Source organism: Salmo salar, chromosome 12 (assembly GCF_965601325.2).
Source record: "Salmo salar chromosome 12, fSalSal1, whole genome shotgun sequence".
NCBI lineage: Eukaryota > Metazoa > Chordata > Actinopteri > Salmoniformes > Salmonidae > Salmo > Salmo salar.
The window spans coordinates 60,356,155-60,378,236 of NC_138302.1; the positions used below are offsets into that span (position 1 = coordinate 60,356,155).

General features: G+C 44.7%; 2 protein-coding genes across 7 annotated transcripts; one reads left to right on the forward strand and one right to left on the reverse strand.

The window, feature by feature from the left end:
- The first annotated feature begins 9 nt into the window (after positions 1-9).
- On the forward strand, positions 10-10,732 carry rereb (arginine-glutamic acid dipeptide (RE) repeats b). 6 transcript variants are annotated; one of them, XM_014132377.3, is made up of 17 exons: positions 10-241; positions 1,618-1,666; positions 1,945-2,069; positions 2,599-2,698; positions 2,955-3,053; positions 3,514-3,594; positions 3,759-3,912; positions 4,040-4,120; positions 4,521-4,714; positions 4,871-5,038; positions 5,256-5,369; positions 5,627-6,876; positions 7,070-7,283; positions 7,808-8,528; positions 8,936-9,097; positions 9,229-9,432; positions 9,605-10,732. In XM_014132377.3, exons 1-16 carry the CDS (start codon positions 216-218, stop codon positions 9,429-9,431), a joined length of 3,741 nt encoding a protein of 1,246 aa, XP_013987852.2. In that variant the 5' UTR covers positions 10-215; the 3' UTR covers position 9,432; positions 9,605-10,732. The 6 variants fall into 6 exon arrangements, with proteins under 6 accessions (XP_013987852.2, XP_013987848.2, XP_013987850.2 ...); XM_014132373.3 differs by having other exon boundaries at positions 9,229-9,427; XM_014132375.3 differs by having other exon boundaries at positions 8,960-9,097; positions 9,229-9,427.
- Positions 10,733-10,986: 254 nt separating this feature from the next.
- On the reverse strand, positions 10,987-21,931 carry perm1b (PPARGC1 and ESRR induced regulator, muscle 1b). Its single transcript, XM_014132381.3, has 4 exons — positions 21,773-21,931; positions 15,445-19,147; positions 14,630-14,746; positions 10,987-14,308 (listed from the first exon to the last, which is right to left on the reverse strand). Exons 1-4 carry the CDS (start codon positions 21,896-21,898, stop codon positions 14,199-14,201), a joined length of 4,056 nt encoding a protein of 1,351 aa, XP_013987856.3. The 5' UTR covers positions 21,899-21,931; the 3' UTR covers positions 10,987-14,198.
- Between the last annotated feature and the right edge of the window lie 151 nt (positions 21,932-22,082).

A 22,082-nucleotide genomic window follows, 5' to 3' on the forward strand; every position in this document is an offset into this window, starting at 1 on the left:
TAGGGACCGCGGCACATGCTCAGTTATGTCTACAGAGAAAGGAACTTTGAAGGCTGCGTGTGGGGGCTGAGGTCATTGCACAGCTTAGTGGTAGGAAAAAAATCGACTCCTCGTAGCCTCCATTTTGAGTAGTAGCTATGAAATAGAGGAATTGCATAGTTTGTATCGACCACTACGCTGGCAGTGTCAACATAAAAACGACACAAGCCTCCGACATGGACGACTTGTTCAGTCCGAGAAGGTATTCGAGTTGCCTCGTTAAATGTATATGTTTTTGGACGTGAACATCTTGTATTGTAATGTTTACATTGCCATTTTTATGACATCCTTGGGAATTGCAATTGTCGCGATGGTGTTGTTAGCCTAATCTATGTAAAGCTAACAAGCTAGCTACCGCACGGAGAAAATATCATTACATTAGCTAACGTTAGTGAATTTTGGACTTTAGTGTCATACCGGTATGTGCCAAATCAACTGCGACAGAGTTGCTGTGGTTTCTGTCGATTTTCTGCTCCCTGTAAAGATGGCTAGCTAGCTACACATTGGAAAAGAGTATGTAGCTAGGTTATATCAATACTCCATTTTGCGAGACTTGTCGTGCCACGTAAATAGACGCGTTGACGACATGAGGTTGATTATTTTAAATCAGAAATATGCGTTATACGCTCGAGAGCAATAAATGCTTGTTGACAATTTGTAAAAAGATGTCAATGTGTGATTGATATGTTTGCAAGGGCCTCGAGACGAGTCTCGTTTATGTAATGCTTGGAGGCGGGAACGTAATGGCCGCACTCAGATTGGCTCTTACTGATGGATGGGCGGGATTAAAGGAAAGCACTGCCCAATTGAAATGCAATTTTAAAACAGTAATATTCTGATATTTAGATTAGGGATTAAAATATTGCCACTACTCATATAGCCTGTTTGCCTTGTGATTTGTGTTAAATATGCATAATCACTGTTGCATATAAACAACACATGCATTAGTATGTCATAAAAAGGGAGGCATCTAGCAGTAGACCTAGTTCTCTTTCTGTTTTAGAACAGAACATGAATTGTATAGCAATAAACATTTAAAATCCAATACAACTTTATTATCCATATGTTACAGCAGACAACAGAAATTTGATTGCACACAGTTGAGAAGAGCACGGGGTCAAGCTGCAGTGTAGCACCCCTGGATGAAGAGCATGTTGTGGGGTTAAGGGCCCAACCATAGGGGATTGTTGTTAAACTGTGAACCCAGCAGCTCTCCAGTTGCCAGATCAAATCCGCCCTTTATTTCCAGTGCCCTCCCGGGATTCAAACCAGCAACCAGCTAATGCGCCAACTCCTTAGCCGCTGGGCTACCTATCGGCCTTACACTGTTTACTTGATTAGTAATACAGTTGATGAAATTGTGTCAAGTTGACTTGATGCAACAACAAAAAAAAGACTTGTTTCTTGCATTGCATTGTCCAAAAAATATTTATCTTGGTTCCTTTCTGTTCATATTGTCAGTTGCAAATATTATACAATAAAGGCTAGTTAATGTAATGAAATCTATAATAACGTAATAATATAACAATGTAATACTATATGTAACTTATGTTATAACTGAATTATCCCTATTTCCAGGAGCCTGAACAGCACGCAGGGGGAGATCAGAGTGGGATCAAGTCATCAGGTAATAGTCCAACAACCCCCTGTAGGCAGGATGTCACTCTGTCTAGTCTGTATTGCCCATACGAGACCTTAGCAGTACCACTATGTCTTTGACAATCTCTGTTGCAAAATCTGTGAGCTACTTGATTCATACAGTGTGTCATCATCTCACGGTCATAACCTGTCATAGATTTGCCCGTATTTGTGAATTACATGGTGCAAAAGTCATATCATTGTAATAAACTGTCTGTGATGGTGAGACTAACATGGTACCTGTCTGTATTATTTGTGTGTATGCAGGCCAAGCTCCCTGAGCTGCAACCACGCCCTGTGTTTGGTGTGCAGACCCAGACAGAGAATGAAGAGTTGGTGTGGATGCCAGGGGTCAATGATTGTGACCTCCTCATGTACCTCAGAGCTGCCAGGTTAGTGTCAACTCAGCAGCACTCAATTTAGCCTGGTCCCAGATCTGTTTGTGCTGTATATCCAACTCTTGTTGTTTTTGGCTATACAGCACAAATGGGTCTGGGACCAGGCTACACTCATACTGTATCTCTTGTGTGATGAATGGTGCATACGATTCCTGGCAGATTTAAAGACTGATGGGATGCATTGAAAACCTTGGTGTCTGTCAGCATTGCATAACACTGGTGGTGAGAGGGATGTGCATTACTATGGTCATTAAGTTGTGTGCAGAAAGAACATAATTGTTTCAGATTGGTGAGCATATCAAGCAAGTGTGACTGCTGCTGGTTTTTAGTTGTCATTTAGTCTAAAGACTTGTCCTATCAGAGTTCTTCGAGCTAGCCTGTCAGGTCATTATTGTTAAAGATAATGTCATTTAAAAACACTTCTATAGGGGTCTGTAGTGTACAATGCTTTTATGCTTGTCATCCTGACTGACTGCACAGCCCTCCTAATTTATTTATATTCCCTGCCTCTTCCTGATTGAAGGAGCATGGCAGCATTTGCAGGGATGTGTGATGGAGGATCCACAGAGGATGGTTGTTTGGCGGCCTCTCGTGACGATACCACACTCAACGCTTTAAACATGGTCAGCAGGATAACTTTGCTGCATCTAAATGGGAATATGAAATGGAACAATAACATAATTTAATTTTCACCTGTTTTAATTCATTTTTTCTCCTTTTCCTTTTTAAATGTAATTTGTTTTTTTTTTCTGAAAAAAATGGTAGAGAACATTTTTATAGAAAAAATGTCCAGTGTACAATTGTGTGAACAATATATTGTTACGAATAAGATCTGTAACCCTTCTCAGAAGCTCTGTGTTCCTTTGTCTCCCTCTACAGTTACACGCCAGCCGCTACGACGCGGCTAAAGCTCTGCAGCGCCTAGTGAAGAAACCTGTGCCCAAACTTATTGAGAAATGTTGGTCAGAAGATGATGTGGTAAGGCAGCGTGCACCATGCTTACTTCGGGTGCAAAGACAATGTTTAACTTTAGACACTATGGACTCGATTTAGAGTTAAGATGAGCGTTGCAACTCAGGCTTTTGCATAAATCATTCCTTGATGTCAGCGCAGATATTTGAGTTAAGCGCTCAAATTTCAAGACAGAATATGGCCCTATGTGCTGTTAGGGCTGCTCTGTGGTTGCATCGGGTTACTCCAAGCAACATTGCTATGCATGTTCAATATGAATTATGGCCATTGTGTAACATAGACAACAGTGCAACATTACGAAACACGTTTACACTGCATGGTATATTGCACAAGACAAATGATATCATAAGGTGAATGCACCAATTTGTAAGTCGCTCTGGATAAGAGCGTCTGCTAAATGACGTAAATGTTTTGGAACTATGTTGACTTTGTTTTGCTTCCACATCAATCTTTTTACAATCAACAGAAGCGGTTTATCAAAGGTTTGAGACAGTACGGTAAACATTTCTTCAGGATTCGCAAAGAGCTGCTGCCCAACAAGAAAACGGTAAATGAAAACACCTGGTGTAGTATATTTTACTATCATACTGTCTCTCATGTCTGTCTGGACATAACGGACAGATATAACTGGACATAACTATACACACAATCAACAGACCTAACTGCAATCTGTGCCCCTCCTCAAAATCATGCGTGTTGTGTTGTTGGCAGGGTGAGTTGATCACATTCTACTACCACTGGAAAAAGACACCCGAGGCTGCAGGCACCCGGCCCTACCGTCAGCACCGTAGACAGCCATCCTCACGCAAGGCCAAGACTCGCGCCGCCCTTGCCACTGTGAATACCCCCTCCCGGGCCCAATCATGTGAGTGCCGGGGATGATCAATTCCCCTAAGATTTAGACTAACGGCCTGCCATAAAATCAGCTATCTTCTAGTTCAGTAACTTTAATCTGATATAGTCTTTAATCTGATCTCTTCTCTCTCCTGCAGTGGACGTGAGTTCGGCCAGTGAGGACGATCTGGACAGTGAAGACAGCGAGCAGGGCACCTGTGGACACTGTGCTACTACCAGTGAGTACAGCTGAACTCTCTCCATTTCTCTCCAGAGAACACAACAATGTTATTCCCCCATTGATTCTATTAGCTTGCATTGATGTCATGTATCGTACTTACTCCACCAGCGCTCAGGTCAATGGGTTCTGATGCATTGTGTGTCTGTGTACTATGTAGCTGCCAAATCCAATTTCTCCTTTCGGGATCAATACCGTTGATTAAATTAAACTCCATCCCACAAAAACAGGCAAAAATGTATACTAAAAGGGCATTATCATAATTTCCACAATTTCACAGTATTATTCCAACCTCATAGTGTGGAAATGTATGTATACACACACACACATACATACATACATACATACATACACACACACAGGAAATTCCCTTTTTTGACTACACTGGGCCTTAATTTCAGCCTCTAAGGACTGGCAGCACGGCGGCAGAGATAACATCCTCTTGTGTACCACCTGTCGGACCTTCTACAACAAACATGGCCGCCTGCCGCCCGGCCCCAAGCCTGCTGACCCTCCCTTCATGTTCAAACCTGTCAAAGAGGAAGAGGAGGGCAACGGGAAGCACGGCATGAGGACGCGACGCAGCAGAGCACCGGTAAGGCTGAGAACCTCCCATCTTAGCCCCATCTAGTGGATACCTCCCCTGCCACCCTCACTCATTTGTCTCAGTCAGTACCGTCCAGATCTTTGTCTATTGTTGTTATAATCATTCTCTCTTTCAATACTTACTCCAAGTTGTATCTCTCTCCAGTTGTCTTCACTAAGAAGTGGCCACAAGAGGCGGACCGGCTCTCCTACCAGTGAAGACCAGCAGTCCAGTAGCCATCCGTCTCCTGCACCCAGTGGAGCTAGCTCCACCTCCAACACATCCAGAAGCTCCTGCTCAGACAAGACTGACTCCACAAAGAAGCCTGGCAAGGTACATGTTCTTTTGTTTTAAGTCAGGGATATAGATTTGTATTCACTGTAATGGCGCATTTGTGAATTGAAAGTACACTTCATATCTTAACAAATGTCTACTTGTATATCTGCTATTCAGACCAGAGCTTCCTCTTCGTCCGAAGACTTTTGACTGTGTTGTACGTACATTGTAGAACTGAATTGAATAACCGAATTCTATTCCTTCCATCCAACAGAAGATCAAGGAAGAGGTGCCTCTACCAAAGAGTACTAAACGTTCTAGGGAGAGTGCAGCCCAGGACCCAGAGGAGCCTGAGAGAACAGCAACTAAAAGGACGAAAACACAGCAGGTGAGACAGAGACTAAAACGGTAGCGAGGCGATGACAGCGAACAGGATCAAGATCAGTGAGAAGCAAAATGTACAAAACCAGTTCTCAGAAACGCTTTTGTTTCCTCATTATTCTTCAGTTAATGTCTTATCTTCCTTATCTTCCTGAGCTACATTGTTGGGTGTGCCTGGAACTATCCAGTGCCTCTTTTCGTGTAACATTAACATGATGAGAACTCCCCTCATCGACAATTCTAACCGTGTGTCATTCCTCTCAGGGTGAACAGGTGGAGTGCCGGTCAGAGGGCGATGGAGAGGCTGAGGCAGAGGGGGGGGAGGTGGAGGAGGAATGCTGCTCAGACAGCCGCAGTGCCCAGGACGACGGCAGCAGCGACACCAAAGACATCGACCAGGACAACCGCTCCTCCTCCCCCAGCATCCCCAGCCCTCACCAGGGCAACGAAGGCAATGAGAGCGACTCCGACTCCTCTGCCCAGCAGCCCCAGGGTGCCCACCAGGCGGCAGCAGAGACCATCAGTGCCCCTGCTGCTGTAACACAGACCGCACCGACGGTTCCTCCATCGCAGGCTGCAGTCTCGACCACATTCCTGCCCCCCCAGGGCACCTCTCCCTCTGCAGAGCCTGGCCAGGTACAGGCCCAGGCACCCCCCTCCCCAGAGCCCCCCCAGGCTGGTCAGTCAGCTGGCTATGAGTCAGGCCCACCACACAGCCAACCCCCACCCCACTCCTCTCACCCCATCTCTGGCCCATCGCCCCTCCCTCCACCACTGGGACAGGCCCTTCATCCTCCATCTCCTGTGTTCCAGGGTCCTCTTCCTCCACCTGGATCTCTTCCTCCCACCCTGCCCCTGCATGGTGCTCCCACCCAGGGCCCCCGCCCCCAGCGACCCCCTCCTCACATACCCAGGGAACCTCCTTTATCCCAGGCGATCCCCCTTACATCTGGGCCACAAATCAAACCACCCCCAACCACACCCATCCCACCATCGCACAAGCAGCAGCCACCGCACCTCTCCTCTGCTCCCCCTTTCCCCCAGATGCCGTCCAACCTGCCCCCACCACCAGCACTGAAGCCCCTCAACTCCCTGCCCAACCAGCACCCTCCCGGTGCCCCTCCACCCCCCCTCCAGCTCATGCCCCAGTCCCTGCCCATGCAGCAGGGACTCCCACCCCAGCCTCCTGTGCTCACTCAGCTGCAGAACCTCTCTGGCAGAGGCAGTCACTCCCACTCCACCCTGCCCTCCTCTGGCCCCTCGGCCTTGCACCCTGTCCCGTCTGCCTCTGCTCCCTCTAACATGGGTCCAGTCCCTGGTCTCCAGCCCTCCTTCTCCTCCATGCCCCTGCGCCCCTCGCCCGGAAACCCCATTGGCATGGGAGGGTCACATGTCCAGATTAAAGAAGAGCCATTGGATGAGTGTGAGCCTGAGAGCCCGCCCCCTCCACCCAGAAGTCCCTCGCCAGAACCTTCGGTTGTCGACATCGCCAGCCACGCCAGCCAATCAGCACGGTACTTACTGCATGACAACACTCATGACGGTCCTATAGAATAGGTTTCCTTTACAGATTTAATTGTGGCCATATTGTTGCCATATTAATTGTGGCCAGATGTTGTTCATCTGAGTTTGCTACATTCTCAAACATAGTGTTGTGTGATTTCAAAATATGCTGTTTTGATACACGTCCATTGTTTTTCTTTTCAGGTTTATCAAACACCTGGACCGTGGCTACAACTCGTGTTCCAGAACAGACCTGTTCTTCACCCCTCTGGCCTCATCCAAGCTGGCCAAGAAGAGAGAGGAGGCTGTGGAGAGATCCAAGAGAGAGGCTGAACACAACGCCCGAGAGAGGGAGAGGGAGAAGGACAGGGAGAGAGAGCGGGAGAGGGAACGAGAGAGGCAGGAAGAGAAAAATGCTGTGAGTAATATGCTGTGGTCTTCCCTCTTTTCCTTGTTCGTTTTCTTTGACATAAATAAATCGTGGCCCATTCAGAAGGGAAACCCGAGTGTGGTGGCATCAGCGGATATTGCACAAGTTGGATTCGCACTCTTATTTACTTGCGGTCTATTTAAGTCGACCAGTTCTACGCATGCTTCCTTGATGTCAGGCGCACGCATGCGCTGGTGTCTCTTGCTGCCGTGCTGCTATTACTCGCTATGCTTGCTGTTTTCTGATCCTCCCCCAAGCCTCCGCCTGTCTGATTTCTGTGTTTCTTCTTCCAAGGGATTTGATAGAGCATATTGTGCTCACTGCTCTGGCACTGAGCTACATGAAGGAGCAGAGCCTATCGTTTCCTTTCTGAAACTGACATGTCTTACTATCTCCTATCTCAGCAATGATATTATTACATAGTACAACAACGTAATCAGTTAATGATGCCTGTAGGGCTCTATACATTGTTTTCTCGAAAATTTTAACCACCTAAATGTTCCCTCTTCCAGAGAGCGTCCAGCTCGTCCCACGACAGCCGTATGAGTGATGTCCAGATGATCGGCCAGGTCCACATGCGTTCCTCCTTCGAGCAGCCCCCCACCAGCGTGGCGGCCGTCCCCCCTTACATCGGCCCCGACACCCCGGCCCTGCGCACCCTTAGTGAGTACGCCCGACCCCACGTCATGTCCCCCACCAACCGCAACCACCCCTTCTTCGTGTCCCTGTCCCCCGGGGACCCCCTGCTGGCCTACCACATGCCCGGCCTGTACGCCGCCGACCCCAGCATGCGAGAGAGGGAGCTCCGCAACCTCCGGGAGAGGGAGCTCCGCGAGAGGATGAAGCCCGGCTTTGAGGTCAAACCCCCGGAGATGGAGACCATGCATCCATCAGCCAACCCCATGGAGCACTTTGCCCGACATGGAGCCCTGGCCCTGCCTCACATCGCTGGGCCGCCCCACCACCCCTTTGGCCACTTCCATCCGGCCATGCAGAACCACCTGGAGAGGGAGAGACAGGCGCTGGCCCTGGCCGGGCCCCAGATGCGTCCGGAGCTGAGCTACGCTGAGCGGCTGACTGCCGAGAGGCTCCACGCAGAGAGGATGGCGTCTGTGGCGAACGACCCGGCCGCCAGGCTGCAGATGCTGAATGTGACGCCGCATCACCACCAGCACTCCCACATCCACTCACACCTGCACCTGCACCAGCAGGACCCACTCAACCAAGGTGAGGGTAAGGACACGTGTATGTTTTTGTTTCATCTTCAGGATATGTGTGTACATATGTGTGCTGCATATTCACAAATCGATTATTGTTTTAGTTTTGTCTTCTAAAACAATAAAATCCAATAAAGTTTTTAAAAAGCACAGAATTAAGTGGTAATAATCTATGGGGAGTGAAGCTTAACCACCACGCTCTGCTACAAGGTAGCCATCTTCATTTAAAAAAAATATTCATTGTTATTTAGTGTTGTTTGGTAGTCTTATTTATTGTTGAGAGAGGATGCTTCTCAATATTACTGTGTCTGCCTACCAGTGTAGTTGTCAGTTGGTATGCGTGTATTGCTCACCCCGACCTATGTTAACTGATGTGTGTGACATGTGTTAATTGATATACTGTTTGTTCTCCTGCTTCATTAGATGATGTGTGTTACTGTCACCCAGGTAATGGCCCCCACCCTCTGGATCCCCTGGCTCCAGGGCCCCGCCTGGCCCGCTTCCCCTTCCCCGGAGGCCCCATCCCCAACCCTCTGCTCAACGACCTGCCCCACGACCATGACATGCTGCGACACCCACTGTTTGGTGAGAAACCTCAACCTTCACTGTTTTATATGTGAACGCACACATTCAGTTCACTGTATTTAGTCTATATTTCTGTGTTATTGTGAGTTGACTGAGACTCACTCTGAGGTTTTGTGTCCCTTGATCAACAGCCTATGCCGCTGTTGCAGGAGCAGGGTACCCCCGTGAGCTTCAGGGCCCCATCCCACAGATGTCTGCAGCCCACCAGCTCCAGGCCATGCACGCCCAGTCGGCAGAGCTGCAGAGGCTGGCCATGGAGCAGCAGTGGCTGCATGGACACCATCACCTACAACATGGGGGGCCTCTGCCTGGGCAGGAGGATTACTACAGGTGAGGTGATTACCACCTCAAAAAACAACCAACAACAATAGTTTACCTGAACCACAGCGCTTTCATTTATGCATTTATTGAGAAGTCTTAAATCACTAGACCAAAGTAGGATCTTGGTTTATTGATGAGCTATTGCACTGACATTTAATATTGTATTGTTGTTGTTTTCCTCCGCAGCCGCCTGAAGAAAGAAGGTGACAAGCCATCGTGAGACACCTGGCGGTGTGAGTCACCATGAAAATACATAGAGATAGCAATGCTGTGTACTTTTGACATACATTATGCGACAACTAATCTTAGTGTATCCTTTTCTATAAGTCTAAATGTAATTGAGAATTAACAATCTTTGGATCTGTATGCTTGTTTCTTGCTCAGCACTTAAAGGGATAGTTTACCCCCAAATCATCCAAGTTTGTGAGACTTTTTCATATTTCAATAATGGTCTGGTTATAAAAGTAGAAGATTAGCGTAGTCTCTATTCCATGCCATTTGTTGTCTACCACTTAATATGGATTTTGTCGATTCTAGAGTTCTAATGCAATATATAGCGAGTGCGGAATATGGCTCACCTTTTTTGGAGTTATGAAAACATCTGACAAACTTTGATTTGGGGGGGTGAACTATCATTTTAATTTCTAAACAATCTGAATGATCTCCTTGTACAGAATGACATTTAATATTAGATGTTTGGATGATTGACTGTAATAACCTTGCATGACTGTTTCCCTTTCGATTTTCATCAGAACTTAGAGTAGCGTTGTTCATTTGTGTTTAGACAACTAAAAAGCATAGTAGATTAATTTTATTCTATATCTGCTAAATATTTGTCTAAACCCTAAAGTTTTATATATTTCAAGATAAGTTTTCACAATTTAACCTAAGCTCTGACACACACAGTACATTTTTGAGATTGTAAATAATATATGTTCAATATTCTATATTAATAACTATGATTATTATTAATATGAGGTGTGAATTCTTGACTTGCAAGCTGGCACAATAAAGTTAAATTATTTAGAAATACACACAGTATATATAGCGTTATAAAGTAAAGTGGGTTAGCACAGGAAATTATAAATTGGAGTATCACTATTGTCACCCCTGACAGAAAACGGTGTTTAGAACAGTGGATCCGGATAGTAATATTGTGTTGGTTAGACGAAACAGAAAAAGCATTATAACCTTGGCATCCCTACCATGGACAAATCCTGTTTTAATATTTATGTGAAATAATAATAATATGGAAAAACAAAATGTATGCATTGCATATTTATTTGAATAAATAATTCTGCAATAACATGATAACATTTGTTCAATGTATGTCTTCTGTATGTATGGTTGCTTAGGATAGAACTTTTGGGGAAATTGTTCTGGTAACAGCATTTGGCCAATAGGGGGCAATCCTCACCCTTCCTCGTTGAAGCTGTGCTGTTTCAGTAGGATCACTGTACACTCTGTGGCCATTTCAAATCCCAACACACTGAGTGTATGGTAATGTAGACCCTACATCCAGACTTGTGCAATTATATGTAAATGAAGTGGAGACTGAGAGGAAGAGATGCACAGTGGTACATTTAATTGCTAAACAATGACAAATAGCTTCTTGAAGTTATTCCATCAACTTACACACACAGCACCATATTATTATAGAGGTTCATGAAACTTTTCTAAGGTGAAAAGTGCTAGTGTTTTGATATTCATTTCAAATTTCTCAAATATTGCAGATACCATTTGGCCTTTCTTTCCACTGCCGAGAAAACAAATCGGAGCCTTGCATAGACCGTGTTAATATTGGCATTTTATAATCATGCAGAATCATGCTGAAGTACATTCAGTTACTTTAATAGGTGCACAATGTGATATAATATGTTGTGTACACAACAGAGCCCTTGGTGGAAATGTAATTGATATCTGAGATGGTAATTTGCAACAGCTGAATGATTTGCTTGGACTGACAATCATTTAGATCATTTATTACACAGCAACCAACCACGCGTTATGAAATTGTATCAATTCTTTCATTTAGACATACTTAAAACTCTTCCTCCAATTCTTTTTCTTCCCTCAACGTAACGCTTTGGAAGGACATTCTGTCATGACATGTATAATACACTATACGTACGCTGACCATGTACAATGTACTATACTATACGTACGCTGACCATGTACAATGTACTATACTATACGTACGCTGACCATGTACAATACACTATACGTACGTTGACCATGTACATTCACATGAAATGTTGCACATCTCCCTTTTTGCAGGCACAGAATATTTAGCACGTTTCTCCCGTTTGCATGCATGACAAAGCAAAGACATATACTGTAGGCTGTAGCCTCTCTCCGAAACATTAACACAAACCTGCCAGGCTGACTGACATCTTTGATTTACACGTAACTCTGACAAATCCATTTTCTCCACATAGACTTTCTACATACAAATTGCGTTAATTTTGCTTTGCACATTTGTCAAAAATAGGCACTATGGTTAGCTTTAAAATTCTCTTGATAAAATGTAGGAACTGACAATACTGACTGACTTAATCACAACAAATGCTTTTTACAAGACCCAAATACTCTGCTTTATTACATGAAGGCACCACAAAGTCATGCTTACCATGTTACTGTAAAGTTACATTGACATACTGCACAGTCTCTATTAGTCTCTATGGTCCACATCAACCTCCGTTCACCCAGAACATTTTTATCACTGCTATTTAGGTGTGTTTAATACTGTCTGAGAAATATTTGCATACTGAACATCGTAATTTAGGTAATGTCTCACTGTCAAAATCTAATATAATTTACCAGCTCAAGCTTCCTGTTGAGTAAAACATTAGTGGCCAGTGTCCCAGACACAGATTAAGCCCAGTACCAGACTAAAAAAACACTTTCGATGGAGATTCTCCATTGAGCTTGCTTTTTTTTGTTGTCCCGGACTAGATTTAGTCTGTATCTGGAAAACTGCCCCTATGTGGATTAGAATGCTTATTAACTTTACTTCTACTGTCCTGCCAGTAAAAACGATGTAATACTATTGCAATTACTACTGTGATTGAGATATACAGTTGAAATCGGAAGTTAACATACACTTGGGTTGGAGTCATTAAAACTCGTTTTTCAACCACTCTACAAATTTCTTGTTAACAAACTATAGTTTTGGCAAGTCGGTTAGGACATCTACTTTGTGCATGACACAAGTTATTTTTCCAACAATTGTTTACACACAGATTATTTCACTTATAATTCACGGTATCACAATTCCAGTGGGTCAGAAGTTTACATACACTAAATTGACTGTGCCTTTAAACAGCTTGGAAAATTCCAGAAAATGATGTCATAGCTTTAGAAGCTTCTGATAGGCTAATTGACATAATTTGAGTCAATTGGAGGTGTACCTGTGGATGTATTTCAAGGCCTACCTTCAAACTCAGTGCCTCTTTGCTTGACATCACAGGAAAATCTAAAGAATTCAGCCAAGACCTAAGAAAACAAATTGTTGACCTCCACAAGTCTGGTTCATCCTTGGGAGCAATTTCCAAACGCCTAAAGGTACCACGTTCATCTGTACAATAGTACACAAGTATAAACTCCATGGGACCACGCAGCTGTCATAAGGCTCAGGAAGGAGATGTGTTCTGTCTCTTAGAGATGAACGTACTTTGGTGCGAAAAGTGCAAATCAATCCCAGAACAACAGCAAAGGACCTTGTGAAGATGCTGGAGGAAACAGGACAACGTATCTATATCCACAGTAAAACTAGTCGTATATCGAAAGGCCGCTCAGCAAGGAAGATGCCACTGCTCCAAACCGCCATAAAAAATCCAGACTACGGTTTGCAATTGCACATGGGGACAAAGATTGTACTTTTTGGAGAAATGTCCTCTGGTCTGATGAAACAAAAATAGAACTGTTTGGTCACAATGACCATCGTTATGTTTGGAGGAAAAAGGGGGAGGCTTGCAAGCCGAAGAATACCATCCCAACCGTGAAGCACGGGGGTGGCAGCATCATGTTGTGGTGTGCTTTGCTGCAGGAGGGACTGGTGCACTTCACCAAATAGATGGCATCATGAGGAAGGAATATTATGTGGATATATTGAAGCAACATCTCAAGACATCAGTCAGGAAGTTAATAAAGCTTGGTCGCAAATGGTTCTTTCAAATGGACAATGACCCCAAGCATACTTCCAAAGTTGTGGCAAAATGGCTTACGGACAACAAAGTCAAGATATTGGAGTGGCCATCACAAAGCCCTGACCTCAAACCTATAGAAAATGTGTTGGCAAGGAGGCCTACAAACCTGACTCAGTTACACCAGCTCTGTAAGGAGGAATGGGCCAAAATTCACCCAACTTATTGTGGGGAAACTTGTGAAAGGCTACCTGAAAGGTTTGACCCAAGTTAAGCAATTTAAAGGCAATGCTACCAAATACTAATAGATTGTATGTAAACTTCTGACCCACTGGGAATGTGATGAAAGAAATAAAAGCTGAATTAAATAATTCTCAACTATTATTCTGACATTTCACATTCTTAAAATAAAGTGGTGATCCTAACTGACCTAAGACAGGGAATTTTTACAAGGATTAAATGTCAGAAATTGTGAAAAACTGAGTTTAACTGTATTTGGCTAAGGTGTATGTAAACTTCCGACTTCAACGGTAAATGGTTGTTCGTGTTTCTACGTTGTATGAAACTCTTATGACACTCCTATGGACCCAAGTTAAAATGTCTGGAAAGGGTTCTCTAGAAGCAATAGCTATATATCATGCCTTATCTTCAGTTGAATCATTCAGATCTCCAGCTTCCCTTCTCTTCACCACGTAGCGCCGAAGGTACTGGATGGCAGATATGGCACTCACATTTGCCAGCAGAGCTGAACAATTGTTCAGAGAGAGTTGTTTACATAATTTGAAACATGTCTCGCAATTATACCAGTCTGGTCCAAGCTCTGTTTGTGCTACCTTGGTAACTCATTGTCCGGCCAATGTTTGGCATGGCAATTCCACAAGGAGTTGGCAAGTGCAGAAACAGACTGGCATCCTGGCTACAATTAGACATGAGTAATTGACTTATTAATATTCTGTTTTAATACCTAAGAAATTTATAGAATAAATACAATAAAACATTGATATAAAAACCAATGATAGTTGATGACAGTGCTTTTTGGCAATAGTACGCAGTTCTATGGATTTACCTGCTTTCCATGTATCGGCAGCCATTGGATCTGCTGATCTCAGTACCCAGGAGGCAAAGGCAATACAGACCAGACACATGTCAGACTGCTTCAGTGAGAAGAGGATGCCATCTTTCTCTACAGGAGGGAAAACACATGTAACTGGGATGGGTCAATGAAAATACATTACCTTAATACATAAAATGTATTAAGTATTATGTATAATGTACATGTAACTGCCAAAATAAAAGAAACACCAACATAGTGTCTTAATAGGACGTTGGGCCACCATGAATCAGAACAGCATAGATGGCATAGATCCTACAAGTGTCTGGGACTCTATTGGAGGTATGTGACACCATTTTTCCACGGGAAATGTGTTGTTTGGTTGATGGTGGTAGAAAACGAGCTCTCGGGCACCGCTCCAGAATCTCCCATAAGTGTTCAATTTGGTTGAAATCTGGTGACTGAGAAGGCCATGGGATGTGGTTTACATCATTTTCATGCTCATCAAACCATTCAGTGACCACTCGTGCCTAATAAATGGGGGCATTGTTATCCTATGGGGGCATAGCCATGGTAGGCAAAATAATGGCCTGTCCAGGATTTTTATACATGACCCTAAGCATGATGGGATGTTAATTGCTTAATTAACTCATAACTGCACCTGTGTGGAAGCCCCTGCTTTCAATATATTTTGAATCCCTCAATTACTCAAGTGTTTCCATTATTTTGGCAGTTACCTGTATGTGTATAAGTATACGAGTATGTATGTACACAATGTGTGATTGTATAGGTAAAGGATCAACCATCTCACATCACTGGATAATACTTACTTGACACTGAGACGGTTGTCTGTAAGCTTTTGAATCGTCTCTGCTTCTCTGAAAGCTGTCTGAAGATCTCGTGTCCGAGTTGAATGACCTCAGGTGGAGGAGGGGAGACCCTGGTTGCCTCATTGACAATTGTATCAGCTTGGCTGCTCGGTGTAATGGGAGGGGGCAGAGCCCTCTGAGCCTGACCCACAGCTGGAGACATCCAGGCACCAGACCTCCAGCACCAGCTACTGCTAGTGCTGCCCATTCCTGGGAAGCGGATCCTCCTCAGGGAGAGCAGGCTCTTCCAGTTCCCTGTCCAGCCTCTCTGGCTGTAGAAGTGGGTGTTTGGTGGGTAACCATCTGGGGCTGCAGAAGAGGACGAGGAGAAGGACACAGCCTCTTTGGCCTGGATGTCGGAGCGAGTCACCACTCGGATAGGAGAGCAGTCATCCTCCTCGGATTCGAGATATGTGTCTTGTTGTGGGAAGAGAAAATCTTCCAGTTTGGGGGACCTGAGGTCTTGTGCAGCCAAGCGGGAGCAGGAGAAGATGGGGACTGGTTCTCCTTCAGCATGCAGAGACTGCTGGACCAGGGGAGGGAATAACACTCCAGCTCCGTACTTAGAGAGAGAGTAGTCATAACAGCTCTCAGCCACTGACGTAGACATAAGGGACTCGTAGACAGAGAGGACATCCTCTGTGAACAGGTACTCATATAGTTCTGGAAAGGTGATTCTGTAGCGCTCGTCCAGTATGTCTGTACTGGGTAGAATTGGGGAGGGTGTTCGGCTGATTCTATCAATCACTGCAAAAACAGGATTCTCCGCAAAGTCTAAGTCCTCACAGCTGTTGGGAAATAAGCTATTTTCGGCTTCCTCGAGCAAGTCCTTTAGCTCCATCTCGACCTCCAGAGCTTGGACATTGCGCATGTCTTTTGGCCTCATCTCTATATCCAGACCTTGTACAATGGGCACGTCCTTTAGCTGCATCTCTGCCTCCAGAGCTTGTGCATTGTGCACGTCTTTCAGCTGCATGTGGACCTCCAGAGCTGCTTGTACATTGCACATGTCTTTCAGTTGCTTCTCGACATCCAGAGCTTGGGCATTGTGCATGTCTTTCAGCTGCATCTCTACTTGAGCTACCTCCAGAGCTTGCACAATGTTGAGCATGCTTCTGCTCTTCCTGATCCTTTTCAGGCATGTAGCTTCTGGGAGGAGGCTGGTGTTGGAGATGCTGTCTTCGTTGGGGATGCTGTCTTCAGAGGAAGAGGATAGTGCTGCAAGCTCTTCACAGTCAACAGGAGTGGCCAGGCCAGTACTGGAGTCTGTTTCTTCCTCCTGTGAGATGGCCCCTGAGCAGGGAGACTCTGATTTTCTCCGTTCGAAGTTCCCAAGCTCAGGGCTGGGGATTGAGCTAGTGCCGAAAAATGGCATGTAGTCTTCGTCAAAATCGGAGAAGGTAGAGAACTCGCAACTCGAGCAGTCTGGCTTGGGGGAGTCATCGTTGTGTGTGAAATAGTCAGAGTCTGCAGTATCGGAAGTGTCCATTAGAGAGCTGTCTTGTGAATAGTATTCCGCAATATCAGTCAGGGAACTGTTCAGCATGTCTACGTCTGTGACAGCAACATGTGCAATGTCAGATTCCTGAGGATGGAGGGTCTCCTTCGGGGGAGATGGGCTTCTGCATACCCTGAGGTGCAAGATGTCTTTAATCGTCAATTTTTCCATTTCATCCCAAAAAGCAGAGATGGCATACACTGGGCGAGTGGGGTCTGATGCATTATATGATGTTTCAGGGTTTTCTGTTGGTGTCACTGTTACTTCGGGAAGAGGAAGAGAAGGTTGATCTTCTGAAGTGTTCGTCTGTGGTAAATGTTCCCAGACTGTAAGTTGCTCACCAACTCTGTGTGCTGGTGTCTCATTAGTCATGTGGAAGTCAAGGCTGTGGTTTGAATCAGCTGGCACTGAGCTTTTCTCTGACATTATAGGGTTACTGTTACTGTGACCAGTGGAGGGACATGTTCTGACAGACTCGATGTAAGCCTGGTCAGCTGTGCTTTCATAACCTTCACGTTGTGACAGCAAGGGGCAATTTAGACAGTCTTCCTGAATTAGTGGCTGTGAATTAGTAGTATCGATTTGTAGGGGAAGAGAGATTCCACTCTCTCCACCTATCTCACTGGAAGGTGTGTTAGTATCCTCCATTTCTGTGGCTGAGACATACTCCTCTTCAGAATTATAGCTGGTGCTGGTGGTGTAAAATAATTCCCCTTCCTCATTCGAGTACACAGACTCAGAGCGGTGAAGTGCAAATAATAGGTGTTGTAGTTTGGATAATGGATGGTCTACTGACCTTTTTAAGCCAACGGCTGAGCTGTAATTTTCCTGTTTGTTTTCTTCTGTAGATGACTCTGTGTCGAGCGCCTCGGTAGAGTCCTCCCTCTGAAGGGGCGACTCTGTAGAAACATTCACTTCTTCACTGAATGATGATGAAGAGCTTAACTCTGAAAATAGAGGGGGTAACTCTGAATAGCTTACATTTATTTTGGGAAACTCTATATAGACTTCTCGATGAAAATGATTTAGCAACGTGTGTGTGTCTGGCAGTGGTTTTGACTTATTGCATGACTGGGTACTAAACTCATTCATGGTCTCCTGTTTGTTAGATTCCTCCATTCCGTCTATATCTATCTCTGACTCACTCTCAGGGGGAGGGTCTGGCCCCTCTGAGGTGTGGTGGCCCCGTGGGACTGAATTCCTACAAGTTTTTTTTTTTCTTCTTCTTTTTCTCACCGCGGTGGCAGCATGCACTCTGTGAGGCGCTGGACTTTCGTTCACGGTCACAAACCAGCGCTCTTTTTCTTCCCTTGGTGCCACTCTGGCGTGTCTCTCGCATAATATAGCTGTTTCTGTGTGGCAGAACAGCTGCTCCTGGCTGATATTTTGGCCTGGATACACGTCTTGGGGTGGTAGTGGAACAGGCTGTAGGGAGAGGGGTGTTAAGATGCCACGGAATGTACCAGTGCCACCTTCGCTTGGTAGCTCTCCGTCAAATCCTTTGATATCTGAGACATCACAGGCTCCAGAGGGGTCACTGTTAGTTATGCACGTGTTGCTAGAAGATTCTGGAACTGAACCCAGATTTTTAGTTACGTCCTGGTTCCTAGAGGTCTCTTCTGTGTTCTGCTCAGCAGTCTCTCCTGGGGTTTCTTTTACCAACTCTGTGGTGAGGCAGTTTTCTTCAAAGTAGCCAGATTCTCTGTTTTCTCTATAGTAGCCAGAATCTGATTCTTTCTGTGCATGGGGGGAGTTGTCAAAGACCCTGTCCAAGAGACCACCACCCTCTTCCTCAGTTAAGCTCAATGGATCATTTAGTTGTGTTTCTTCAGAGCCACTCTCACAAATCTTTACAGCCAGGTCTGTACAGATGAAAACCTCTCTGAGGGTAGCCTCTTCCTTAACACTGGGCTCAGATGGGATGGCAGTGTTTTGAGCTGCATTCTGCTGCCGGGGGTCATCTTGGACATTGCCTAAGGCCGGAAACACTGGACACACAGAATCCTCTGGTTCCTCATCACTGAGGCCCAAGTCGTCTGAGCCTGCGAGCTCGGGCTGTGGCAGGGAGCATTCCTCACTGTCCTTATAGAAGCTGTCCCAGTCATGCTCCGCTATGTGCACACTGTGGTCTAAGTCATCCATGGCAACCTTCACAGGCTCCTGCATCTGTAAACAACACAACATTTAAGGACGTCAGTGTTAAAATGTCAAAGTTGAAAGGTTATAGAATCCTTTACATACAGTTCATTCAGACCCTTTGACCTTTTCCACATTTTGTTACGTTACAGTCTACACACAATACCCCATAATGGCAAAGTGGAAACAGGTTTTTAGAAATGTTTGCAAACTTATAAAAAACAAATACCTTATTTACATAAGTATTCAGACCCTTTGCTATGAGACTTGAAATTGAGCTCATGTGTATCCTGTTTCCATTGATCATCCTTGAGATGTTTCTACAACTTGATTGGAGTCCAACTGTGGTAAATTTAATTGATTGGACATGATTTGGAAAGGCACACACCTGTCTATATAAGGTCCCACAGTTGACAGTGCATGTGATGTCAGAGCAAAAACCAAGCCATGAAATTGTCCGTAGAGCTCCAAGACAGCATTGTGTCGAGGCACAGATCTAGGGAAGTGTACCAAAAAATGTCTGCAGCATTGAAGGTCCCAAAGAACACAGTGGCCTCCATTATTATTAAATGTAAGAAGTTTGGAACCACCAAGACTCTTCCTAGAGCTGGCTGCCTGGCCAATTGATAAATTGGGAGAGAAGGGCCTTGGTCAGGGAGGTGACCAAGAACCCGATAGTCGCTCTTGCAGAGCTCCAGTTCCTCTGTGGAGATAGGAGAACCTTCCAGAAGCATAACCATCTCTGCAGCACTCCACTAATCAGACGGAAGCTACTCCTCAGTAAAAGGCACATGACAGCCTGCTTGGAATTTGACAAAAGGCACCTAAAGGAAACTCAGACCATGAGAAACAAGATTCTCTGGTCTGATGAAACCAATATTGAACTCTTTGGCCTGAATGCCAAGCGTCTCGTCTGGAGGAAACCTGGCACCATCCCTACAGTGAAGCATGGTGGTGGCAGCATCATGCTGTGGGGATGTTTTTCAGCGGCAGGGACTGGGAGACTAGTCAAGATCGAGGGAAAGATGAACGGAGCAAAGTACATTGAGATCCTTGATGAAAACCTGCTCCAGAGCGCTCAGGACCTCAGACTGGGGCGAAGGTTCAACTTCCAACAGGACAACAACCCTAAGCACACAGCCAAGACAACGCAGGAGTGGCTTCGGGACAAGTCTCTGAATGTTTTTGAGTGGCCCAGACAGAACCCGATCGAACATCTCTGGAGAGACCTGAAAATGTCTGCAGCGACGCTCCCCAACTTGACAGAGCTTGAGTAGATCTGCTGAGAAGAATGGGAGAAACTCCCCAAATACAGGTGTGCCAAGCTTGTAGTGTCATACCCAAGAAGACTCAAGGCTGTAATTGCTGCCAAATGTGCTTCAACAAAGTACTGAGTAAAGGATCTGAATACGTATGTAACCTGTTTTTGCTTTGTGATTATGGGGTATTGTATGTAGATTGATAAGTGGAAAAAAACTATTTAATAAATTTTTGAATAATGCTGTAACGTAACAAAATGTGGAAAAAGTGAAGGTGTCTGAATACTTCCCGAATGCAGTGTATTCTTACTTGGGGGGAGAAGTGTGCAAACAAATTGCAAGTAAGGCACATGTTGTTACAGTATGACACATTGTTTATGCATCTTTTGCTAATTATAATTAATAAACGATAGATAAAATATTACTTTTTTAATAGTTTTTTTCTGCAGTATCTGCAAAAAGTGTTATTGTTTTATGTTGTTCCGTAAATCAAGCACAATGCCGTACAGAATATATTTGAAAATGATGATTGTAAACGGTGCCCTCATGCCATTTCAGACTTAGAACTAATGTTTGATTTGTCTTGGGGTGTTGTTGTGATGACCTCACTGCCCTCCTCTCTTGCTATTTGAAAGCTGACTCTAGTTCAAGCAGTACCTTGTCAAAATCTACACACTGTAGATCAGTTAATGTAAAAATGTTATGGGCTATATGCGTCACAGAAACATGGCAGTTGCAGTTCTATAACAGACCCCCAAAAATACTTCATGGCCCTACTCCTGGAAAAAATGGTCATGTGATCAGAGTTGGGCAACCACACTACTGTAACCTTCCACCTACAATATCACAACATACTATGCATACTGGAAACATCTCAAGGTTAAAATTCTATTAGCGTGTACAATCTATGTTAGACGTACTGTAACTCACCTCTTCACTCTGCATAAACTTTGACATACAGTCCATACCCATATAAATCCTAATGTGGTCCAAAATAAATACATTCAAGTTAGCGTATCTTTTGTTTTCACATACATAAAGATATAAGATTCATGTGCATTAAAATCCACTTCATGGAAAGAGCTTTAACCCGTCCAACTCTTCAAAGTAAACAAGTTCAGATACCATTCAACGTATGCTGTTGAGGCTTTGTTCTGGTTTGACAGACAGCTTTTTATAATGAAATTAAGTCAGAAATGTGCAAAAAATGTGCAAAGTGCACTGTGAGGCCTTGTAGGCTAGTGGTAACTTTTGTCATAAGCAAAACACGGGTCCATAAGTAGCATTCTAGCATTCAGTAAGAAGGATGGGAACTGTATTGTAGGCTACAGTATGTGTGGTGTAGGTATTCCATGCTGATATTTTTAGTGTCTGTTCAGCAAGAATGGCCTCCTACCTGTGGGATGAGTATAAAGTCTCCAGGTTCAGCTTGTCCTGCAGCAGTGACATGCTGTGTGTTTGTCCTCCTGCGTCCCCCTGTCCTTGCCTGTGGTGTAGCAGAGTCAGAGTGGGGCCTAGCCATTCACCACATTATAAATAGACCTGTAGCGGTGTGTCTGTCTCCTGGTCACATGTAGGGCTCTGCTCGGGTCCGGACCCCCCCCCCCCCATTCTTTATCTCCCTCCCAGAGGTGTAACATTTCAGTGCCTTAAATAGAAGCCCTCTGAAGTGGAAGAGGTAGGATAGGATCAATTGTATAATTACC